Source organism: Heliangelus exortis, chromosome 22, assembly GCF_036169615.1.
Source record: "Heliangelus exortis chromosome 22, bHelExo1.hap1, whole genome shotgun sequence".
NCBI lineage: Eukaryota > Metazoa > Chordata > Aves > Apodiformes > Trochilidae > Heliangelus > Heliangelus exortis.
Genome location: NC_092443.1, coordinates 9,951,318 through 9,970,867, shown reverse-complemented (window position 1 = coordinate 9,970,867; position 19,550 = coordinate 9,951,318). Strand labels below are relative to the sequence as shown.

The window sequence follows — 19,550 nt, the reverse complement described above, 5'->3', positions numbered from 1 at the left end:
AGAGCTTAAAATCACAGCGGAGACACCTGGGGGTACGTGGCCATGAGACCTCGAGCAGAACCTCAAAGCAGCACCTGGGAGATCAATAGTGTTGCTGCAGGACACAGGCAAAGGTTTGCCCTGCTGCCAGCCCAGGGCTTGGGGCTGAGGAGCAGAAACCCAGATCTGCATTCCCTGCAACCTGCCCAGCAGCTTTCCAGGGATCCTCTATTCCCTGTGGGACCAGACTATCAGCCCCATAAACTGGCACAGCTCCACCAAAACCAGCTCCATCCCAACCCAGGGGATGCATCCCAGCCCAGGAAGCACAATTCCCTTTCCTGGAGGTGGGAGCCCTGCGGGGGCATGAACAGGGGTTAGCAAAACACCCTCAGTCTCCGGGGGTTTTCTGATTCAAATAACCTGCCTTCTCCTCTTCCCAGTGTGCAGTTTGCAGAGTAACTGCAGCCCCAGCAGGCTGGTGCCAGGACAGTTGTCACAACACTGACATTCTTTCTTTTCCTCCCTTTCCTCAGTGTGCACTGTGACGCTGGAACCCACCCACAAGGGATTAGTGGCTCTCCGAGCATCTCAGAGCTCCTGAGGAGGCAGCACCACTCTGGGATGAGCCTTTTCTTACCATCACTGGCAAATAGATGGTAGAGAGAATGGGAGAATTTGTCTGCAAGTTGTTCAGGGCCCGGAGCAAAGCCCAAAGGATGGGACACTGGGACTGTGCTCTGACCATTACACAGCACAGTCCCACCTACAGCTCTGAGCAGAAACCTGGACAAAGAGGATTCCAGAGGAGGTCTGGCAGGCAGCTGGCTCTCTCTGTCGTGCTCAGGGCCATGCAAAGTCACCCTCAGCTCTGGTGACTTCTCCCCCATCACCCGAGATGCTGCCAAACCCTCTCCTGAGCTCCACAGCCTCCTCCAGCCGGGGTGCACGGGGGGCTCGCTGGTGCCCAGCAGCCTCTGCCACGGGGTACAAGCAGCATATGCTGCATCACCCCCCTCTCTTTTTCTCCCCACTCCTCTTGCTACCCCTGCCAAAAGCGCGGCCCCTGGGCCTCCCGGAGTGCAGAGGGCCGGAGAGGTTGGACTTCCTGCCAGGCATAACACGAACCAGATGATGTACTCCAAACAATGTCAGCACGCCCACCCCCAGGAGAGAGAGAAGCAGGGAGGGGAAAAGGGGCGGGGGGGGAAATAAGCTGGATGGAACTTTTATGAACTCTCAGCAGAGCTGATGAGTCCCTGCAAGCAGGCCAGAGGTGAACTGATACAGCCGGAGCCTGAGATAATCCCTTCCCGGCAGTGCCTGACCAAAACTTTCCATCACAGGTTATGGGGGAGAGGAAGCCATCAACCCCCGAAATGCTGGCGGCCCTAGAGGGATATCTGCACAGTAACTCAAAACGTTTTCATGGTAATTCCCCCCTCTGTGCCAGCGGGAAGCATCCAGAGCTGAGCAGCACATCTGCAGCTGGCTTTAAATCCCAGCCCCGCCAGACTCCCTGACCATTGCTGGTATTAACCCCTGCACCACCGGCCCCCAGGGCTCAGACCTGCCCTGAGAGCACCACCTCTGAAGGCCAAAACCATCCTCCAGCTGAGCCTCCCTTAACGCACCATTTTCTCCCAATCAATGACATTCCTGGCACGGCAGAGATGATCATCCATTACTATGAAAAAAGGCACAGCTCTGACTCAGATTATTTTGGCTGCCTCCACACACCCCCACCATCAACAAACCACTAAGGCTGAGACCTCCAAGGGACCAGTCCAACTCTGAACCACACGAGGTCTGAGTCCAAAGCAGCACAAATATTTTGCATCCTCCAGTAAAGTCTTCCCAATGCCTGTAACCTTCCCAGAGGACACTTTTGTGGTTTGGACAAGCCTGAAGCCTTTACAAATAGCTCAGATCTGAGCAGATTCCTGCCTCCAGCAGGCAGAGTCTCAAATGAAATATTAAAGGCCCTGGGTTTTAGCAATCTGCCCCCTTCCCGAGCTGTCCGGAGGCAAAGCGCCTCTTTGGTTCCTCCCAGCAGCGACTGGCAGCCTGCCTGCCACTCAATGGCACAGGGACACACAGCAAAGAGACCGAGCAGGGGCACCCATTTATCAGAGAAAATCAAACAGCGCTGAGCATTTCATTTCATCTGCCCACGGCCGCCCCCCTCCCCGAACACCCGGTGGGCTCCAACCAGGCTACCAGCCAGGCAGAGAACCCCAAACTAGAGAGGAGCTCCGCGCTCCCCCCCTGCAGCGTGCTGAGACACCCCCCACCCACCCCTCAAACTCCCGGCAGCAGTAACACCCCCAAGCCCCTCTCCACACTCACCTCCAGAGGCGGGAGGTCGGGGTCGAGCTGGGTGAAGCTGTGCAGCACCACGGGGCTGCTCTCCCCGGCCACCTCCAGCCTCACACCGCCCCAGAGGCTCCGCGCCCTCCGGCAGCCCTCGAACATCCTCTCGGGGGCCGGGGCATGGTGCGGGGGGGTTCGGCGGCGGCTCACCATGGGCACAGCCGCATCCCCGGCCCCTCGCTCCGCCGCCGGCCCCGCCAGCGCCCCCGGGATGCCCGGGAAGCAGAAAGGGTTCCCGGGATCGAGTCCCGGGGGAGGCGAAGGAGCAGCCGGGGCGGGGAGGCTGCACCGCACGGCGCTGGGGCCGGGAAGGGCCCGCAGGAGCGGGGCAGGCGCCGGGAGCCCGCAGCCGCCCCCGCCGCCCAGCAGAGAGGCCCTGATGTCACGGCGGGGCCGGGACGGAGCCGGCCAGGATGTAAAACCAGGCACTGGATTTTCCTCCTCACGAAACCTCCGCCCGCCCCGGGGGCTGGCCCGGCTCGGCACGGCCCCCGCCGGGAGAGGGAGGGGGGAGACGGGAAGCGGGAGGCGTCCGGGCGGTGGGAAAGCTGCAAAAAGGAGGAGGGAGGAGCGGGGAGATGGAGCTGCCCGGAGGAGTGAAATGCGGCGGGGCAGCGGGATGGGGGGGTGGGAGTCCCAGCTGGAGGGCGGGCAGAGGGGCTGGGAGGGAGCAAAGGTGACGGCGGCGCTGGGAGAGGATCCTGGTGCCACCAGGTGTTGGCACAGCACCTCGGGCTGGGGTTCACATGTCACCAGCCAAAGAGAAAGTATTCAAGCGCATGAATATTAACAGCACGTGTTTTTGTCTGGACGGACGAGTTTATCTCATCGCATGAGCTCAGTCACTGCCAACAGAGCCCTGTGTGTCCCCAGCACTCTGCCCAGCCCCTCACCCTCTGCAGCTGGGCTTTAAGGGGTGACACGGTCACAGCCCTGTGGGGACAGCAAGAAGGTACCATCCCCCACGGGAGATGAAGCGATGTGACCGGGACCACGCGGTGACAGGAGCAGGGGCTGAGCCCTTCCCCGCCTCAGGCCCCCGGTGCGGGGGCAAAGGGGGGAGCAGGGACCAAGGAACCAGACTCAGGGAAAGAGAAACAGCCCTAAGGGACAGCAGGGATGTAGATCCTGCCCTGAGCCTCCAAGGTGATGCTGAAACCCTGCAACCTAATTTTGTTTTCAGAGGCAAAGAGAAACAGGCAAAACCGTTCGTCATTCATCCTCCCCCCGCACTGAGCGCAGCGAGCTCTCACCCTCCCTGCCTCTTCCCTTCCCCTCCTCACATGCTGCCAGTAAACTGGATCACAGAGTCCGGGCAGTTGCTGCTGACAACACCAAAAGCCAGACTTTTATACCTCAGCACTCCGTGCAGCTGAAATAACATCAGCCTCCCAGGGCCTTCCAGCCCTGTGGCTTTATTTCTATCAAGAACATAGAGCCCAGGCTCACACATCCAGCTTCACCGAGGGCACCAGCAGCTCCTGCCCAGGCAGGATAGGATTAACAAAGCTGCCAGGGATGTGATATGCTTCATATTTGAAAGTTGACCAAGCAGGAGGATGAGTGAGGACAATGTGGGTTATTGTCCTGCTTATCTGGAGCCACAGAGGGTCAAGGGGACTTCCTGGGACACCCTGGGAAAGGGGACCCAGCCCAGCACCAAAGCAGCCCTGCACAGAGATGTCCTTGGACCCGCCAGCACATCATGCTGAAACGGTGTAATGCTGCAAGATGGGCTGTGAAATGAGACTGGCATTTCACTTGCTGTGTGCAGAAATCTGAGGCAGCACCTGCTTCTCCAGCAGAAATCCACGGGCTGTAGGGTCCTTGGAAGGGAGACCACTTTTGTCCCATGGTTCCCTCTCATGGGAGTGTAACTATGGCCCAGCACTGGACTTGCTTGGCACTGCTGGGCTGCACATAATAAATGACAGCACTACTCATTCTCAGTTGGCAAAACCCTTCAAAACCCTCCAGCTTCATCTGACCTCTACAGAAAGATACAGCTCTGTTTGATGGACAATTTTCACCAGTCCTTTGGTTGACCACTAGAGATGGTTTCAGGGTAGAAACACTTCTGATAATGGATAATAAATAATATAACGCAGGAAGGCAACTGTGAGGGTTTAAAAATATCCAGCCAGTTTCCTTTCTGCTCTCCTGGGAGCCTTCTGGGTCTGAAAAGCAAAACACTCAAAGCGAGGTCAGGAGCCCAAGTTCAGGATGTTTGCTCAGCATAGCTAACCCCAAACACTCAGCCTTCAGGGGCCAGGCTCTTGAAAATCATGAGATTCAATCCAAATAAATTTTCAGGGCTTCTTACTTGCCTCTAAGCATAGAGCCAAAAGGAAACACACAGATCACATCCTCAGGTTTCTCCCCTACACCCTTGAAGGTCTAGAAATTGTTGGAAAAAGCAGTTATTTTCTACACACATGACTCCAGGAGCAGGGGATTTAAGAAAGTGATCAATAATACAAAAAAAAGAAAATATTATTTCACACTTGACAACCTCAGCAAAAGCACTTCACAGCACCCTCAGCATTTTGCACTGACATCAGCTCTAAGTGTCCCATCAGCTTCAGCAGACGGGCTCAGGACCCGGGTGCTGTGGGAAATCCCTTGCTTCGTTTCTTTCCACCCCTCTGCAACCAACTTGGCTGAATATGTACAAACCCACAGGGCCAGCACTGCAGCACTCACAGATCACAGATTTCTGCTGCTTGGCCACAGCCTCCAGCCCACAGGCTCCCCCCTGCAGGGTAAATAAAGCGGAGCAGGGAACACAGAGGGGCTTTTGCAAACTCTAAACCAGTTTGATAGTTTAGCTCGATCTGTTTGAGTCAAAACCTGCAGATACAGACCTCAGTTTGTTCCTTAACAACTGAGTTCAGCACAGACCCTGAGCTGTCTCACCCTGGCTCTCACCTTTCAGCATCCCCCTCGGCTCCATCCTCCAGCCCTTCCAGCCACTGCTCTCCTTCACTTTCATCTCCCTGCTCCATTTCTGAGCAGGCTTTGCCAGCATATATCCTACAGGACAGAACTCACAATGACCCAGTTCCTGTGCTCTATATTGCTGGGGGTTTTTTGTTGTGGTTTTTTTTCTTTTTTGTTTTTCTTTGCTTTCCACCAGGCCACAGGCTGAGTGAGATGAGATCCCTCAGAGATTGCTCTCACAGGGACTGCTGCCTCCTGCATGGCACCAGGTCCCCTGCATCACCCCTGTCCTCACCTCGAGGGCAGGCACAGCCACCAGCTCCCCAGACCCGCATCCTCGTTAAGCCTCGATGAGCCCACAGAGGGACAGCTGCCAGAGCACAGGACTGAAAAAACGCTGATCTCAGCCTCAGAGGACAAGAATCAGCCCCAGCTGCCTCCAACAGAGCCCCTCGGGAGCATCACACACCGATGAGTGACCCAGGACCCACCCGAGCAGCCCCGATGGGCACCGGGCTGGGTTTCGGTGCGAGCACCCGGAACTCCGGCACCGGCTCCCGAGGCGTGCCCAGCAAATCCCTGCAGTGCTCCCCGGCAGCCTGCTGGCCAGAAAATGGAGACGACAACACTTCCTTCTATTGTAGGGGCTGGGGAAGCCCTTTGCCTTGCTCTTTGTAAGGAACTTTGGAGAAAAAAGTGCTGGGTAGGAAAGAATTAGTGTAACTAAAAGTCAGGCTGCTCGTTACATTTGCATTGAGACCTCAATCAAAACTTTTGGGACATTCAGATTTTAATTTGAAAGGCTTTACTTTTAATTTGAAAGGCTTTACTTTTCACTGTCCAGGCTCAACTGGAAGATTGTTTCATGAGAAATACTACTAATAATATTACTGCTAAATAATAATAACAATAATAATAATAATAGAACAACAAGTACTTTCTGTTCTACTTCAGGATAAGGAACAACACCTCCCGGCTTGTGCAAGAACAGAAAACAACATCCCTGCTCTCTTCAGTACAGCCTTTATAGATTAGAGCAACTGCTCCCAAAATTTAGGAACCAGCAGATCACCACCAGCCCTCAGTCACACTTGCAAACACCATCTGTGCCCCTGCTTAACAAGGTTTTAGGGCTGAGCCATGCACCACTTGCCACAGCTTCCAGCAAGCGTCGATTTTAGGGAATTCCCTGTGCCTCCAGGTTTTGGGTGTATCTCAGGGATGTTTCCCCAGCGGACCAGGCACTGAATTCCTTGTGCTGCTGGCAGGGAGGAGGCTGATTCACGCTCTCCTGTGTCCCTTTGTGTCCCTTCTGCTGGTGGCACCTGTTCTCCAGCCACCACCCCCCTTCTCCCCACTGCCCACCCCCCATGGGCAGCTACTGATTAAATGCCGGGTTAATTGGGGACCGCAGCCCTCCCCCCGCCTCTCCCAAGCACACCACATGTCTGAGGCAGCAAGGCAAGCTCCTAATTATTGTCAGCTCCTAGCAGAGGAAGCACACCAAATCCCCGGGGCAATTAGGATCTAAAACTCTCCATCCAGCTTTTCTGTGTTTCATTTCCTGCAGCCCCTGCACACAGCTGGGTTACTGCAGCTCCTGCAGAGCTCTGGGCTCCTCAGCCTCAGCAGTGCTCACGCAATTCTGCCATGAGTCTTGGTGACTGAGGAGCTGGGAGGAATACTTCTGCTCCATCCACACTGCTCCTTCATCCCTGCTCCTCCATCCCATCCACCTGCACGCAGCATTCGAACATCTCCCCTCGGGGCAGCAGGTGACAGCACAAACCTCTGGTGTTCAAGCCTCCTGACCTCTAAAAACTCAGCAGAACAAAGCCAAAAAGTGAGGTGGGGAGAACCAAGGCACTTCCCAAGAAACAAATGACCACAGCATGCCTTGTGCAGACATTTCTGGGGAAAGGGGCCTCAAGTCCTTCACAGCAGAGCACTACACAGCCAAAACACTCAGAAAATTTAGAGCCAAAATATAACCACTAACATTAAAATATGCTCAAAAAGCCAAAGACCACAATAGGGTCCATGTTGTCAGAAACACCAAGTGACCTTACAGCATTTTGCAGGGCACTGGTGGCAGGGGGGATGCAGCAAAACAAGCCCCAAAGCTCACTGTTCCGAGGAGCTGGTAAAACCCCAGGGGATGGTTTGTTAGAGATCATCCCTACATCGAGGGGGGATCATGGCTGCAGCCCCAGAGCTCAGGGTTTTGCTCCTCGATGGGATTCCCTCTGCCATGGGCACTCCCCAAGCACAGAGTTCAGCAGGCATCAAGCCTGACATGCTGCAGACACACCAGAGCTCCCCTGGTAAAGACTATTATTTCTCGAGCTGTTTGTCTTTAAAGGTAGCTTTTATCTCCCTATCACCTTTCTGCCAGAAGGTTTCAGTCAGCTCTTTTAACAAACACCACCTAAGGTGCTTGTAACCAAAAGAAAAACAGGAGCAGCAGTTTTCTGTGTTGCTTAGTGATCAGCACACGGTGAGTTCAAGCCTCCCAGGTGCTCAGATATTGTAATTTCCAACTTTGCTTGCATGGGCCCTCTGTGTAACAGTTGGGAAATGATAAAAGTCACTGGTGGAAAAGAGGAGAGAGGTTATGAAACCACAGAAATTGGCAGGGAAAGATGGGAATGGGTGTAGCCCCTGAAGACAGGGGAAACGCTTGCCTGAAATCAAAACAGCCCTTCTCATCTACCAGAAAATTAAATTTCTTTATATGTTGGAAACACACATCTGATCACTGGTGTTGGGCAAGGTCCAAAGGTGCAAAGCACCCTGAGCCTTGCAGGGTCCCTCAGAAGCTGGGGTCATTTTCCTGTATCCAGGGCAGCACCCTGAGCCCTTCGATGGATTTTTGGTACACGTAGCACCTCTGCATCCTGCTACTGGGACCAGGCTGGGAACAGGAGCTCAGTTCAGAGCACTGCTGTGTTGAACGTGCAGAACACACTGCCAGGATGGGCTGGTGACCACCAGTGAGCACCATCACCAGCTGCCCTGGCTTTGGGATGCTCATGGCTCTGCCTGTGTAGGGCTGACCCCTCCACAACCCCTTCCCAATTCCATATCAAGTGCTCTCCATGGCCAGGCCCCTGAGCCCGGATGGAAAAAGAAGTAGAATGAAGCTCTGGCTCTGTGTACCTTCCAAAAACACATCCAAGGGCAGGCAGTACATTTTTGCACCAAGGTTAAGCAGCCCAAGTGACACATTCAGCTGAGTGGTGTAACAGGAGACTCATAGAAACACGAGGCTCTGGAAACCAATCAATAGAGAAATCCCAGCAGATAACAAAGAAACTTGGGTGGCCTGGGCTGCTGTCCCCATCACTTGCTCCAGTCCCCACCTCTCACACCATTCCAGCTGCTGCAGTGCACAGGATGCCCTGCACCACACAGACAGACAGACAGACAGACAGACAGACAGACAACTCAGACCAGCCCCTGGGTCCCACTTCCCAGCCAGGGGAGCAGGAGGGCAGCTTTATGCTGGCTGCCACCCTCTGGTCCCATCAGCAGGTGATGGCTCAGTGCCTATCCTCGTGTCAGAGCTGGGGACGTGCTCTGAGCCCACACTCTGCGATCTCCCTGGGACAGGGATCCAGGTTTGCATCTGCCTCAACTGCTGGAAATGCTGCCCCATCCCTTCTCCCTGAGCCTCATCAGCACCATCCCTTCCACTGTCACTGGGATGATGTCTGAACACACAGAGACAGGAACAGTGCCATGAAGCTGCTAAAGAGAAAAGTGATGCCATTGTGCAATAAGTACAGGGAAGCAGCACATGGAGTCAATATGCTGCACAGGATTAAGTTATGTCCAAGCCAAGCCTAAACATGGGAGCCAGACAGGCTGCAAGATGCTGGGCTGCAGTGCTGAGCTGATTTAAAGAGCTACAGGTAGCAAAATAAAACAGATTTACATGCAGCCTAGCTTAGAGAAAGAGTTAGCCCAGTACAGGAGTAAGGTGGAACAGAACTAAATGCCAGATCCTGGAAATAAGTGGAGCAACAGTAAGGTGTACCACATGCACAATGTTAACACCACAAGTAAATAACTGAGGTTACCTAAAATAAGAAACCCAGTTAAACAGGAACAAAGCCTCTTACTGGGTGATATGGAAAAGGATGTTCCAACAATGGTCCTGTATCTCCTTCAGCTGCACACACGTCAGGGAAGCATACATCAAAACCTGGACAAACTGGAAAGCTGCCGTGAAAGCCACAGGAAAGCTGACTTGATTTGAAGTGAGGAGTGAAAGCCTGGAGCCAGGCTCTGGTGGAGCCAAGAGCTGATGTGATTGAAAGTGAGCAGCTGAGAGAGGAGCCAGAGGGGCTGGAGCAGCCCCGGGGATGAGGGAAAAAGCTGCAGGAGGAGCACAGTGGGAGAGACATCCAGCATCTGGACACTGTCTGGCCCCAGCCAAGACATTTGGGCCAAATTCACCTCAGTCTAGGCTGGGACACAGTAAGTGGACAAGAAAATATTGTGCTTTAACAGCCTGAGTGAACACTTACTGCTGTTGGCCACATGAGAGTCAGGAAAAGAGGCTGGCAAGGGCTGGCAAGGGAAAGTTTGACCATCCAGCCCTGAGCTGGGTATTGCTGAGATGAAACAAACATTTATATGGCTGAAAAGTCAATCAGGAATTGTAGAAGTCTTTTAGTATTCCCAGGTATTGTTTTGTCCTCTGACAAAGGATGTTTAACAAAAAAAACACAAAGATCTTTCCCCCCGGCAATGGCCACGTTAAAGCGTTTCCGCTCCGCATTGTTCCAGTGAGGGAAGTTCCTCCAGCCCCTCTCTGACTGGCCAGCAAAACTTCTGGTTGTTAGGAGGTTTTTGGCATGGAGGAGCAGTGTTCTTCCAAACAATACTGTACACGGGTGGCCCAGGGCCAGATTTATCTCTCATGTAGAGTGGCACAAATATCAACAAACTCGGCGAGCTCCGCACTCACCCCATGGGGCTGAGTCCGGCCACAACGGGATTCACCCTCCTTGACTTTGTACCTTTGGGTCCATGATTTATGCTGTTTTTCCTTCAAGTCTGGGCTCCAGGAATCACGTTGAGTGCTAAAGAATATCAGTTTTCATTAAAATAAAAAGGTCATCCCATGAGCACGGAAACAGCTTGTGTCGTTTCCTATGGTTTTGTGTCTCGAGACAGTCTCTGGTGCCTAAAAATGTATGAACTGAGAATGAAAATGTTTTTGTGGTTGAAGTGTTTGTAAGAGGCATCTCCCACGTGGATTTGCTGGTGTCTAATAATACATGAACTCATGCTACAGATGTTTTGGGTCACTTACAAGATTCTTTTCCTCCCCTCAACCACCTCATTTTATCACATTTGCAGAAAGTTAAACTGCGAGCCCACGGCCTGATTTGTGCACAGCAGGGTCAGAAGTCATCTGGGGAGAAAGGACACGGGCAGACTGACACCATTAGCCTCATTTTGGTAGGAAATCTGATTTTTGAAGAATTTGCTGCCCCTCTGAATGCAGGGTAAAATAGCTACAAAAAGATGAGCCCCACATCTGCAGCAGGATCAGGGACTGGACAGTGAGTGAAACAAGCTGCCCCCCAGGGATCTCTCTCAGCCAGCTTCAGCTTCAGGCTGCAAGACAGCATCCTGCCCCTGATGAGCTTCTCCCATCTTTGATTCTCACGACACAGAAAGGATGGGTTTGTTAATCCAGTCCTGAGTGACCAGCATCATTTTAATCAATTTCAATGTTTTTTTTAATGTCAGCAGTAAACATTCTATACATTATCTATGGGTGATTACCCACTGCAGTTTGTGATGCAGTGGTAGGGAGTAGTGTCAGGGTTTCCATCACACGTGGGTACGTAACACAGCAGCACGGAAGCAGAGCACCAGCTGGGTCACACACTGAGTCACCTCTTTGCAAACCCCAGAGAACTTCCTTTTCCCTCTTCTTCACCCTGGGCCCCCGTAGAGATCCACAACCCTTTGCAAAGCTCTTTTCCAGAGCAGGTTTGCAGCAGGAGAGCTGGGGCAGTGGGCACGTTCAGCAATTGAAGGAAATTGGGATTTGTTGTAAGGTCTCGGATGGAATCTGGTGCCACGTGAGAGGATGGTCAGGCAGCAGCAGCCAGATCTCTGACCCCAAAATAATGGGGGATGGCTGACAGGGCCAGTGACATCCCCTCCAGGGAAAAGGTGCAGAGGCATCAAGCCCTCCCCAAAGGGAAAAGATGGATCTGTGACCCAGGGCTCACCACTTCCTCCCCTCTGCTTCCTCCATCCTTCAACCAAGTGGAAAGGGAAATCCTGGATGTTTTTTATTCCCTCCTGCTCCTCACACAACAGGGTAGGAAGGGATTAGTCTCCATTTCCTGGCCCCAGACAGCTCCAGGGCTGGCAACCCCCTGGTCAGGGACTCCCTGACCCAGGATGCTGCCAGACCCCGCAGCAGCCATCCCCATCCCACCTCCCCCCATCCTCAGTGCATCTCCCCAGAGCTCCCAGAAGTGCCTCCCAGCTGCTCCAGTCAGTCAGCCTGGGGTCTGGAGCTATAAACCACATTTCTCCTCCTTCCTCACTCAGTTGCAGTTTCTAACTCGTGCATAGTTTCCAGCATGGGAAGTAGAAGTGCTGGGGAGGGCACTATGGGGAGAGGAAAATAAAAACCAAATCCAGACTCTCAGAGCAATGCACACAGAGGCCCTAAAGGGAGAAACAAAAGGGTTCAGCAGAAAGGGGTTATTTTTTAAGTTGTTTTTGGTGCTGTTTCCTGGCAGGCAGGAGAGCAATCACACAGAATCACAGAATGGTTCCGGTTGGAAAAGATTCTGAAGATCATCAGTCCCCTCATCTCAGCCCACCAGTGCTACTGGTGGCATTGCTCTGCATTTGCTTCCCTGTCACCAATGTGACAGCCAGACACTCACCCAGACTGTCACAGTGCTCATCCCAAACAGCTCCTCAGCACCCTACAGTCCAGGGTCTGACCCTGCTGGCTGCCCTCTGGGGCTCACAGCACCCAACCCCAAACTACAAGGGCAAATAGGGGCTGTCAGGGATGGGATTAGGGATTCCCCACTCCAGAGGGAAGAAAGACCCAAGGTGCTCAGCCACGGAGTGCTGCCACAGCCCCAGCAAACAGAGACACAGCCCAGAACAAGCCCAGAGAAGCTGGGAGAGAAGGGAGGACACAGGGCAGAGCTGAGGCTGCACATCAGCTGACACAGGAGAATCAACAAACCAGCCCATAGGGTTCATATCACCTTAAAATAGAGGAAGTTTCTTACCATGGAGGCAGGGAGGAAGATCAGGATCAGCCTTTGCATGGCAGTAACACCCAAAAGCCTCAGCCAGGGACCCCGACCCGGGGTGAACGCTGCCGCGCCAGCCCCACGCTCCCCCTCCAGACAGCGTGCACATGACTGCAGGAGATGGGAGTTAAAAATACCAAATATCACAAGTTCTGCCCCAACTGAACCACCAGCCTGCCTGGCTGGTTCCATGACAGCATTGTCATATGATGGAGCAAACACCTTGGTCACCAGGCAGGAGGATCTGGTGAGAGTCATCACCTTGGGGGGAGCCAATCCTTCCAGCAGTGTTAGCACTAAAACAAAGCAATTAAAGCCCTCCAGGTTCACAACAGACAGAGCCAACACCAAGCTGCATCTGGCTGTCCTCTGCATTGGGACTGTAATGTTTTACCCCCTCACGAGCACATTGCACTGAAACCAAAGATGCTCTTTGTACCAAGACTTGGTGGCCAGCACAGTGGCCAAATCAAGCTGCTTTGGGGCAGGGCTCCTGGTTTGGTGGGGACTTGGCACTGCTGGGTTAACAGCTGGACTCAATGAAGTTTTCTAACCACAAGGATTCTATGGAAGTGTCCCCGTGCTCCTGCAAAGACCCCAAGCCAGCAGAACACCCTGCCTTGGCCTGCAATGTGCCAAACCAGTCAGCAAACTGGACTGGGAGCCCCCGCTGTGTGCCCCGGTGACAGCTGCTTCTGCAGGAGTGTTCTGAGCCCCGATGCAAAGAGACAGATGACAGCAAATTGTATGGATGGGGCCCTGATTGCATCACCCCACCAGGAGCAGCTGCTCCAGACCCGCTGCCGGGCTGCTGCCCATTGGGGTGCCCGGCCCTGGGGGGCAGGGATGGAGCCAACCAGAGCCACCAGAACTGCTCTGCTGAGCTCCAGGGTCCCCGTGGTACCAACAGGGTGAAAGATGAGAGCAGAGAGCGAGAAAGCTGAAAGCACAGGGCAGAGATCCCATTTCACTTGGGAAAGGGAAAGTGCAAGAGGCAGAGCACAGCCTGAGGATGCACAGAGTGAGGGCTGCAGGAGGAGCAAGCTCTTACATTGTGCTCAGATTGCAGGCAGAGAAGCTGGGGTTAGGTTCTGGGAAGGAAGCACAAAGCAACAGAGAAACACTCCAGGAACCCTTCTCGAACATCCACTGATGTTCTTCACCAGAGAGAGGTGGTATTGCCACCAGAACTGGTGGGTTTGCCTTCAGTTACACCACTAGAGGATACAGCACGCAGCATTTTACACCTTCTGCTCCACAGCTAGAGCCAACAAGCACAGATTCTGCCAGGCCACTTATAAAAATATACTGAAAGCAGATCAATTGAACAATTACTGGAAACACCAGCTCCTTCTGCACTGGCAATAAACAGAGATTTAGCTTTGCTTTTACTGCAGCAGTGGCTCCATCAGGGCAGCAATGAGTGCCACGCAGGCAGCTCTGTCCCTGGGGTGCTGGAGTGCCAGGGAGCACCCAGGGTGCACCAGGCAGGCACCCAAAGGTGCTACTGCCATGACCACATCCAACCTGCTGGGCTCACACAGCCCAAGCATGGACACCACACATCTCAACATCTCCAAACAGGACATCCCAGAGCCTGCAATGAGAAAGCCCTGGGGAGGAGGAGCCCCTGAGGCAGCTGGACCCCAGGGAGCTGAGTAAGATTCTGATTGAGGTTCCAGAGGTTTGTGTTTTCATCTCACTTTGGCAACCCTTGCCTGCCTGGCTGCATCAGCAGAGCCTTGCAAACTGCTTATTTAAAAGTGCAACCCTGCTATTACTGGCCCAGCACCCCCATGGAATTTCAGTGGTTTATTCAGCTGAGGAACAGCCACACATGGCAGCACCCACAACACCATGGCAGGAGCCACAGACAGTCCTGGAGCTGCCCCATATGGGCACAGAAGGTGTTGGATGGGCTCAGCCTTGCCAGGGCAGTTCCCAGAGCACCCAAGATTTTACATTGTGCTCCTAAACTTCTGCTCTTACAGGTGAGGATTCAGCCTGGAAGACTTTCTCCTTAGTTTCTGTTTTTCTCCAAAGAAACCAAGTGACGATGCTTCTGAGGGGAAAGGAAAGTGTGGCCAAGAGCAGGGATGGAGAGATCTGTTGTTTGTGTCTGTAACTGTGGTCAGGAAGCAGTCCTAACGCTGATGTTCAGCTCCTCCCTCTCGATAACATCGACCATGTGCAGCAGAGGGAAAGCAAAGCCAGGGATAAAACACCCCCGGAGTCTGATCCACCTCGGGGCTGTTTGCAGCTCAGCTCCCACCTGGGCTGGTGCAAACCCCAACTCCCTCACCCCTGGGGCTCTTGGCCAAAGCCTTTTGGTCCCCAAGGCGTGCAGAGCCACCCCGAGGGATGCTGCTGGGGCTGGGGAAGCTGCCGAGTGTCCCGGCCCTGCAGGGCTCAGCTCCAGCAGCAGGACCAGAGGATTCCAGAGCCTGCATCCCACCCGCTCAGCAGCTCAGGGAACAGAGGCACAGAATCGTTAAGGTTACAAAGATCCTCCAAGAACATCAAGTCCAGCTATCACCCCAACACCACCCTGCCCACTAAAACATTTCCCAAAGTCCCAAACCCACCCCTGCTCCAACCATGCCCCTGCGAAGGAGCTGAGCCCCACTGACCCAGCACAGGGAAGCATCAGCCTTGGGAGGGAATCCCAGCCCTGGGGGGAATCCCAGCCTTGGTGGGAATCCCAGCCTTGGGGGGAATCCCTCCCAGCCCTGGGGATTCCTCCCAGCCCTGGGGATTCAGCCTTTCCAGCCCCTTCCCAGAGCCATGAGCAGGATTGCCACCATCTCACTGTGGGACACAACTCTGATGTGTTGGACTGAATTCTGAAGCCAGCTCTGGTGCCCACTGACCCTGCAGATCCCTGCAGCCCTTCCACAGGGGAAGTAACACCATTCCCACCCCCTCCCATGAGGCTTAATCAGTTGCCATTTTCACTCCAAGGTGATACAACAAAGCTGGAAATGAGTAGCTAATTACTGCTGATCCTAAAGTTTTTCTTTCTGTGTGCCAGAGGACAAGACCTCACCCAAGATGCCCACGCTGCAGTCAGCTAAAACAATTAAAAGCTCAACTGGACAAGATGTCAGCTGCAGCAGGGAATAAAAGCCTGTGCTACAGCAAACCTGGGAACTAATTGTTCCCATCTCCAGCTCCTCTGAGCCTGGCTCTAAGGTCAGGCTAAGCTTTTATCTTCTCCTGAATTCTAGTACACTGGAAAAAAAATAATATTAGAGGAATAAATTAGCATGTGAAATGTAACTTAACTAATTAGCCACTAGAGTGGAAAATATTTGCTAACCACTTTGAAGTCAAACTTACTGCACTTATTAGGACATCACAGAGGAGAAAGGTAGGAGCTGATGAGTGGAAGTCAGCCAGGACAGGTTCAGGAGGATCCAAGTGCAGGACACAGAGAATTCCAGCTGATCATTTCTTTCCCTCTCACTCTGTGGAGCTGCAGTGCTCAGGTCAGACACAGCCATCCAGGAGGAGACCATAGGCATTCCTGCACTTCCCTCCCACCTCCCACTCACTGGACATGGTGACAAGGGGAGCATTTCCCAGAGATTTTTGCCATGAGCCTGGGCTGGGTCACCTGTGATGCTCATGAGGGGGAAGCTGGGACCATGCAAGGTGGGCTCAGGAGCTTCCCACATCCATGGGACACGGGCTCCCTCCAGCCCTGCTCCTGCTCCCAGGCAGCAGACATCGCCCAAGGAGCTGACAAAAGATCCTGTCAGAAAGCTCCATCACATTCAGGAACTGTCTGAGATGCCACAAAAAAGCTGTTATAGCACTTGCAACAGCATGCTCATCGATTTCCTCATTTCCCAGACAGAGAAACTGTTGCTCTTCTATCAGCAAAGCTTTGGAAATCCCGACCCAGACAACAGCAAGAGGGGCAGACTGGGAAATTTTGCAACTGCTGTGGCTGGGTTATGAAAGGGGGGGACTGACAGCTCCTTCCAAAGCTTGGGAAGGAGATGGAAATGAGAATGTCCTCTGCCTGACAGGTCCCACCATGCTGGGGGGAGCTGAGGAGGGTTGTGCCCTTTCCAGCTGAGCAGCAGTGGTGGAAGATGAGCAGGGGGGGGACACCAGACACCAACCTCTGCCTGGCTCTGGGGAACCTTTCAGCTGTGACAGAGGAATCTCCCCATCACCCCATCTCCCCACAGCCACCCATGCTGATCAGGGCATTTCCCCACTCATTGCAGGGCAGGGAGGTACCAGCTTGGGGGGGTGGGGGATGCTACACCCCCACTTCCCAGGAATGGGAAACAGAGAGAGAGTCCTCAGCCCAGAAGCAGCAGGACCTGAGGGGCACAGCAGTCCCCGAGCCATCCAATTCTAACTCCTGGGGGGGGCTCATCCTGCTCTGCCCAGTGCAGGAGAAGGCAGGGGATGGAAGCACCAGGAGAGCTGGGATAAGTGACCATGGCTGGGAAAGAAGGTAAACATGCAGAACCCCAATTTCAGTGGAAATGGGGATGCTCGAGACCACACTGAGCCTGAGCTCAAGGCATTTTGCACAGGAAAAAGCAAACCCTTTCCATCCTGCACAATGCAGCAAACAGCCCAGCCATGACCCAAGGGCTGGGGATGCCCCAATGTGCCAGATTATTGATCAGGACACAGCTCCCGGGGCTGCCTGTGACCCAACAGCCACCACTGCGTTAGTGGGACTCACTAAAAACCCAACCAACCAAGCCAAAATCCCTTCTAACACAGCACGCAACCCTCTTAAAAATTATTTTTCTTCCTGCAATAAAATGAGGAATAAAATTAGCAAGTAGAGGTCATTTCCCCAAGCAACCCAGGCTAGGGCATCCCCTCCACCTGGTCCCAGGTGAGCACAGGTCTCCAGCCCAGGCTTTCCCCTCTGCAGGGAGGGAAGGAAACCTCCACCTGTGTCAGGCAAACCCTGAGGATCCCCTGTGCTGCACCACGGCCAAAGGGAAATCCAGCACCAGATTGCAGTCCTGAGCAGGAATGGATATTGTCTGCTGGGAGCCTTGAGAAATCTGCTGCTTCAGGACTGAGAACTCAGCATCCAGCTGCTGGATCACCAACTCCATCCCTTGCTCCAGCCCCCTCCCAGCCCCCAGCTGCCTCCATCCTTGCCACACACCCTGCAGCAGTGGGCACCAGGGCCTTGGTGCTTCCCACCCCTGGCACACCCCACCAGCTCTGCAGTGGCCCTGACAGGTACCCTCATTACTGCAGCAGAACCCAGCAAAGCCCTGGGGTGGTTCTAAATCTAGGAGGGCTCCCTGCAAGTCCCCTGTCCCTGTGGAGACACTTGCAGGCTGCTGGGCTTGGGATTCCCAGCCCTGCTGAGACCCAACACACCACCCTGCAGGACAGCCCTCCCTCCTCCAAGGGAAAGGAGCTCCTTTCTGGTCTGTCATTTCACCTCTTTAAATGCACAGATAAGGTGGAAGAGAAGGTAACAGTAACCACCACATATCAATTGTTTGCCATCGAGAAAATTCAGATTTAAGGGTCCTGCAGTGACATTACAAACACTGAGCACACATGGTGAGAACATGGGCTCTCCTTGCTCCCCAGTCACAGGAAGTTTTGCCTCTAATTTTAACAGCCCCTGGATCACACCCAAAAACCCATACACAGGCAAGACACAGACTGCTCAGCACCCACCAACTCTGGAAAGCACTGCCCTCATTTCAGGTTCCCCAATAGCTTCACCACAAGATCCCTTCTCACACAGCCCCATTTCTGGTGTATTTCTGTGAGGGGCAGAGCTGAGGTGACAGGAGGAGCCCTGACCAGGACCCCCCTGACCCCAGCACATGGGGAAACCCCCACCTCAGGGTTGCAGCTGACACCAACTCTTGCATCAGGGTCCCAACCCTGCCCTTGGTGGCCCCTGCAGCACAGCAGTAGATCCAGAGGGCAAGATCCATGCCCAAAGAGATGGGGAGAGCATCCCCCAAGGGGTGTGGGGACAGATCCAAGCTCTGCAGCCCATCCCCACCTCCCAGGCTGTCCCATCCCGGGTGGCAGGGCCAGGACACAGACACACACACACACACCACACATCCCTTTCACACTGAGCAACAACCCAAGTCTTTCCCCATGTAGGAAGGAGAAACCCTCCCTCCCTGCCTCCCACACTCCTCCTTTACTTGGGTGCCTCAAAATACCCCACTTCAGGGAGGAAACCGTCACCTCTGGAGGCGGTGCCAGCTCTTGGTATCTTCAACTTTGCCAGAAGTTCACCACCCCCGGATGGGCCCGGGGTGGGGTCACAGCTCCTCTCTGTCCCCTGCACACCCGCCCGTCCCGCAGCCCGCAGCCCGCACCCCGCCGGGGCTCTGGCTTTGCCTCTACTCACATCATCATCCTGCACGCTGAGCGGGATGTCCAGCATGCACATCTGCACAGGCTGCACCAGAGCCTTCTGCACGTTGAACAAAGGTTTTGCCTCCATCTTCCCAGGGATGGAGGGGCTGCTCATTCTTCTCTCTCCTCTTCCAGGAGCAGGTCCAAGCCCAGGCAGCCGAACAGATCGCTGACCTCTTCCCCGCCGGATCGTGTCAGCGCATCTTGCCGACAGCTGCTGCCTTCCGACGCTCTCGGAGCTCTTATTTCCTTCCCTTGCAAATCACAAGAGCTGCGAGGAGCTGCACCCAGAGGCTGCGTGTGCGCCTGTGTGAGCGAACCCGCCCGGCAGTGCGCGGGCGTGGAGCCGGGGATGCTCCCGAGGTCGGGGCACAGCCCTTGGCCAGCACCCTGCCTGCCCCCAGCCTCTCCTTTCTGTGGTGGGGTTTTTTTTTTGTTTGTTTTTTTTTTTCTTTTGTCTTTCAGGGCAACCTTAGTGTTGGCTGCTTTGCACCGACGGGAGGTTTTTCAGCCTCAGCTACATGCGGTGGCACTCGCAAAAAATTAAAAAAAAAAAAA

At 54.0% G+C, this 19,550-nt stretch overlaps 1 protein-coding gene across 5 annotated transcripts in view; it reads right to left on the bottom strand.

Moving 5' to 3' along the window:
* The window catches only part of RALGDS (ral guanine nucleotide dissociation stimulator), a 55,932-nt gene that overhangs the window by 22,593 nt on the left and 13,789 nt on the right, over positions 1-19,550 (bottom strand). Inside the window, exon 1 of one of the 5 annotated variants that reach the window (XM_071766652.1) lies at positions 18,985-19,218. The exons of 1 other annotated variant lie outside the window; for it this stretch is intronic. In XM_071766652.1, coding sequence (XP_071622753.1) covers positions 18,985-19,107 — 123 coding nt within the window. In that variant the 5' untranslated portion in view covers positions 19,108-19,218. Of the gene's footprint in view, positions 1-2,328; positions 3,120-10,319; positions 10,347-18,984; positions 19,219-19,550 lie in introns of those variants that run through there. 3 more of the 5 variants (XM_071766651.1, XM_071766650.1, XM_071766649.1) reach the window with 3 other exon arrangements.